The 6,000-nt window shown below is 41.9% G+C and overlaps 1 gene segment (V, D, J or C); it reads right to left on the bottom strand.

The window, feature by feature from the left end:
* Positions 1–4,859: 4,859 nt before the first annotated feature.
* On the bottom strand, positions 4,860–5,474 carry LOC128587726 (immunoglobulin heavy variable 3-23-like). The segment is given in 2 exon segments: positions 4,860–5,227; positions 5,333–5,474. Coding segments are annotated over 2 exon segments (414 nt in total).
* Between the last annotated feature and the right edge of the window lie 526 nt (positions 5,475–6,000).

The raw sequence follows: 6,000 nt of genomic DNA, 5'->3' as shown, positions 1-6,000 counted from the left end.
GATAGTTGGATTCAGGAAGAGAGTAAATAAGAAATTGTCAAACTCATCAAACATAACAACAATGAAGATACAAGTTATCAAAGCCAATAACTGCAAAAGCAGTCTTGAGAGGAAAATTTATCCCAGTAGATGCCTACATTTGAAAAACAGGGACTACATCAACATACTTACAAACATCTTATGGAATAGGAAAAAGAAGAACAATCTAATCCTAATCTCAAGAGAAGAAAAGAAATAAGCAGAATTAAATCAGAGATTAATAAAATGGAACACACACACAAAAAAAAAATCAGATAATTTATGAAACAAAAAGTTGGGTTTTTTTTGAAGACATAAATAAAACAGATTAGCCAGACTAACTAGAAACAGAAAAGTAAAATCTCTAGTAATCTATTTCAGAAAGAATAAAGGGGAAATAACAAATGCAACAAATTCTTCTCTGAATACTAGAAGAAAATCTATGTGCAGAAATTCTATAATGCAGAGGAAATGAATCAATACTTGGAATCACACCCTCTCCCTAGACTTAATCACGAAGAACTATATCTCTAGAACAGACCAATTTCAAGCACTGACATCAAAGAAACAATAAAATCTCCCAAGAAAGCAATGCACTGGTCCAGATGGCTTCACACCAGAATCCTATCAAAGTTTCAAAGAAAAGCTTATACCCATACTGCAGAAACCATTCCAAAAATTGACAAAGAAAAAATCTTCCCCAACATGTTCTACAAAGGAAACATCTCCCTGATGCCCAAACCAGGAAAAGCCCCAACTAAAAAGGAGAACTTCAGAACAATTTCACTCATGGATATAGATGCAAAAATTCCCAGTGAAATCCTATACAATAGATTCTAGCTTCTCATTAGAAAAGCCATACAGCATGATTAAGTAGGTTTCATCCTAGGGATGCAAGGCTGGTTTAACGTATGCAAGTCCAGAAATGTAATTCACCATATCCATAGAAGCAAAAATAAACTAAATGACCCTCTCAATAGATGCAGAGAAAGCATTTAATAAAACTCAGCATGTTTTACTAATTAGAACTCTGAAAAATATAGGCATAGTTAGCACATTTCTTAAACTGATCGAAGCCATCTATAACAAACCCACAGCTAATATTATACTGAATGGAATGCAAATGAAAACTTTTCCACTTAGAACTGGAAAAAGACAAGGCTATCTTCTATTACTATTACTGTTCAACATAGTGTTGCAAGTTCTACCTGATACAATCAGGCAAGAGAAGGAAATAAAGGGCATCCAAATGGGGGACAGAAGAAGTCAAACTCTTCCTCTTTGCCAATGATACTATCTTATATTTAGAGAAACCCAAAGACTCAACCCCATGATCCCTGGAGGTAATAAAAATAAATAAAGTAAAATCTCAGGATATAAAACTGATGTCCACAAATCAGTAGCCTTTGTATACACCAATAACAGCCAAGATGAGAAGCTAATTAAGGACAAAATTCCCTTTACAGTAGCTTCAAAGAAAATGAGATACCTGGTCATACACATAACAAAATAGGTGAAGGACCTCTATAAAGAATATCATGAAATCCTAAGAAAATAAATAGAAGAAGATACTAACAATTGCAAAAACATATGTTCCTAGCTGGGAAGAATCAAATTGTTAAAATGTCTATACTTCTCAAAGCAATCTACAGGGGCAATGAAATTCCCATTAAAATTTCAACATTATACTTTCAAGATTTGGAAAAAGTAATTCTTCAGTTTGTATGGAACCAGAAAAAATCCCAATAGCTAAGGCAATTTTTAGTAAGAAAAACAAAGCTGGGAGCATCAGCCTTCTAGACTTTAGGCTGTACTATAAAGCCGTAGTGATCAAAAGAACATGGTACTGGCACAAAAATAGAGACATAGACATCTGGAACAGAGTAGAAAACCATGAGATGTAAGTATCAGCTTACAGCCAACTAATGTTTGATAAACCAAACAAGAATATATACAGGGGGAAAGAATCCCTATTCAATAAATGGTGCTGGGTGAACTGGATAACCACATGTAAAAGAATGAAACTGGACCCGCAAGTTTCTCTACTCATGAAAATTGATTCAAGATGGATAAAAGATTTAAAACCAAGGCATGAAACAAAAATTCTTGAAGGAAGTATGGGCAAAACACTTAAAGTTATAGACCTGGGGAAAGGCTTCATGAAGAAGACCTCAGTGGTAAATGCAACTACAACAAAAATAAATGAGTGGGACTTAACTAAACTGAATAGCTTCTGTACAGCTAAGTAGACAATAACCAAAGCAAACAGACAACCATCAGAGGGGGAAAAGATACTTGCACATTATGAATCCGACAAAAGCTTGATTACTAGGGTCTATAGAGAACTCATATTAATCAATATATAAAGAGCCATCAATCCTCTAAGTCAATGGGCAAGAGAGATGAATAGAACCTTCTCTAAAGAAGATAGATGAATGGCTAACAGACATAAAAAAATGCTCATCATTCCTAGTCATAAAGCACAAGCAAATGAAAACTACCCAGGATGTCAAGTAACCCCAGTTAGAAGGGCCCACGTCACAAAATCTCAAAGCTGCCAATACTGGCATGGAAGTGGAGAGAAGGGAACCCTTTTACATTGCTGGTGGGACTGCAAACTAATACAACCTTTTTGGAAGGAAATATAGAGAATCCTCAAAGAACTCAAGCTAGACCTCCCATTTGATCCTGCAATCCATTACTGGGCATCTACACAGAAGGAAAAAATCATTTTATCATAAGGACATTTGCAGTAGACTGTTTATTGCAGTTCAGTTTACAATTAACAAATTGTCGAAACAGTCTAAATGCCCACCAACCCAGGAATGGATTAACGAGCTGTGGTATATGTATACCATGAAATACTCTTCAGCCACTAAAAAAGATGGAGACTTTACATCGTTTATGTTAACCTGGATGGAAGTGGAACACATTTTTCTTAGTAAAGCATCAGAGGAATGGAGAAGCAAGAATCCTATGCACTCAATTCTGGTACGAGGACAAATGATGACCTAGTACAATGTGGGGGGTGGAGTAATGGGGGAACGGAGAGTGGGAAGGAGGGAGGGTGATGGGGGGGTCACAGTATATGACACATCTCTTGTGGGCAGTACACAATTATAAAAGGGACTTTACCTAACAAGTGCAATCAGTATAGCCTGGTTCTTTGTACCCTCAATGAATCCTCAACAATAAAAAGTAATAATAATCTGATGATCTCAAATAGTGAAAAGCTTCCAGTCAAGACATTTCACAAAGACACCTGTCTAATTACTTCTCCTCCTTACCATCATAATTACTATGTACTAAAAAACTTCCTTCTATTTTTCTATAGACATGGTTAATGTCTATTCATTTGGACTTTATTTCCTTTCTTATTTCAAAGTATGAGTGGGTACAAATGTGTTTGTTTACATGGATTGCTTTTGTAAAGATTGAGTCCTGGCTATAGGTGTGCCCATCACCCAAATAGTGTTTACTGTGCCCATTAGGTAGTTCTTTTCCTTCCCCGCTTACAGCCTCCCTTCTTGTTCATTTTACCTCAATTTTACATTCTTCTGTGCACCCCCATGCACATCAGTTAGTTTTTTTTTTTGTAGAGACACAGTCTCACTTTATGGCCCTTGGTAGAGTGCCATGGCCTCACACAGCTCACAGCACCTCCAACTCCTGGGCTTAAGCGATTCTCTTGCCTCAGCCTCCGGAGTAGCTGGGACTACAGGCGCCTGCCACAACGCCCGGCTATTTTTTTTTTTTTTTTTGGTTGCAGTTTGGCCGGGGCCGGGTTTGAACCCGCCACCCTCGGTATATGGGGCCAGCGCCTTACCCACTGAGCCACAGGCGCCGCCCAGGTTAGTTTTAATTTAATAGTGAGTACATGTGGTCTTTGTTTTCATGTTCTTGAGATACGTTGGAGAATGGTATCCAGTTCCATCCAGATTTCATTTATTTAACTGTTTCTTTTCTTTTAGAGTTGCTGAGTGAAATAAGTGTCAGAATCGACTTTTCAATGTCTCAGTGCTGACACCTCAGGGACATCCATTCATCCTATACTATTCCCTCCCACATGGAAAATCTAGTAAGGCCTCCTGGGGTCACCCTCACTTAGACGCCAGTGGTGGTTCTAATCCCAGAAATATTTCTCTACCAGTGGGAACCCTCAACAACCCCTCCACCAAACCAGTATGAAAGCCCTGAGCGAGACCCCTCTCCTGCCTGTTCAGCCATGCTGGGATTCTTGAGGAATGTCCCTTCTCTCAGCAGACATCTGGGTAACGGAGGTACCAAACTGCCCATATTCCCTTGCTGACCCAAAACCCTCACTCTACACTGGTGGGGCCTCTCCGCCTTGGCGTCTGTCCACTGCCTTGGACGTTGTGAGCTGGTTGCTTAGACACTGACCACCGTGGGGTCTTGTCCTCTCACTTAGGAAGGTGCCTCCCGCTGTCCCTGAGGTCCAGGAGTCGTGTTGTCCTGCTTTCTGACCACGGGCACCTTCAGTTCTGTGTTCTGTGCTGCACTGTGGATACAAGAGAAATTTTTTTATAGATTTACTGACTTAAAAGTGTTGATAATTCATGTCCATTTGGGGACAGATAAAGCGACTGAAAGCTTCTCTCTCTATTTTGTGCAGGTGTGAGGTTTTGGTTATTTGCTCAAACACATCCAATTCAGAAATGTCGGAGCAAAACACAGAGTCATAAATCCAGAGATGTTCCCCAGAGGAAACTGCCACATAGAGAGGAAACCACCACCCTGAGCAGACACCAGGGCCGAGCACTCCCTACCCCTATCCCCCGCATCTGCCCTGGGTGACTCCTCGCCCGTGTCCCGGGCGCCCCCTAGCGGCCACGCTCCGCAGGAGGTTTGTGTTTGGGCTCCCACTGCCTTCTCCTCGCTGTGTCCCTCGCACAGAAATACACCGCGGTGTCCTCGGGCTTCAGGCTGTTCATTCGCAGATGCAAAGTGTTCTTGCCGTTGTCTCTGGAGATGGTGAATCGGCCCTTCACGGAGTCCGGGTAGTATGTGCTACCACCATTGCTATTGATGCTTGAGACCCATTCCAGTCCCTTGCCTTCAGCCTGGCGGACCCAGCTCATCCAGTAGCTGCTGAATGTGAATCCAGAGGCTGCGCAGGAGAGTTCGAGGGAGCCCCCAGGCCGGACCAAGCCTCCCCCAGACTCCACCAGCTTCACCTCGCACTGGACACCTGCAAACACAGAGACACCTGGTCAGACACCTCCACACACACCCTCTGTTCTCTCTCTCTCACATCCACTCACACACTCCGAGTCTCCAGTTCTCCATGAATCACCTTGTAAGAGAGCAACCAGGAGAAGCCAGCTCAGCCCAGACTCCATGGCGGGTCGTCTGTCTTCAGTCCTGAGCAGCCAGTGGGCAGACCTGGGAGTCCCGGGGCTGAGGCTCCTCTCCCAGAGCTGCAGGGTCAGAGCTGGGCTGGTTTTCATGGGCAGAGGGAGGCCCTATTTGCATGTCCTCCTGCAAAATCAGAGGTCTTGGGTGGGACCCTGAGGGAGGGTGTGAGTGTGCTGGGGCAGGAATATGACAAGGGTAATTCTTGTGAAAATATAAATTCTTATTATGAGATTGTAATGTGATGTAATGTAATTCTTATTAGCGTTTATCATTGTATTTCCTGTTTACACGTGGACATGGATCATGTGTTGTAGTTTCCCTGATTTTTCCATGTTACAAATGTGAGACTCACCCTGGAGCATGGAGGGTCTCTGAGATGTGTACAGTATTTCCCATCTGGTCAGAGTTACTTTTTTGGTATCTGAGCATGAAGTTCTCAGCACTAGACTCCCCTGACCCATGAACCTACTCCAGGACAGAGTTGGGCCTTCCTTGTGAGGTTTGAATAATTCCGTAACGGGATCATTCGTAATTTTGCCACTTTGACACTTTACCCCAAAATGGAGAGTTTAGGATTGATGGAGTTGAATTTATAGGAATTTGGGA

The sequence above is a fragment of the Nycticebus coucang genome, chromosome 6 (genome assembly GCF_027406575.1).
Source record: "Nycticebus coucang isolate mNycCou1 chromosome 6, mNycCou1.pri, whole genome shotgun sequence".
Classification (NCBI taxonomy): Eukaryota; Metazoa; Chordata; class Mammalia; order Primates; family Lorisidae; genus Nycticebus; species Nycticebus coucang.
Note: the sequence above shows the minus strand (reverse complement) of the source record. Positions and strands in the feature narration are given on the sequence as shown.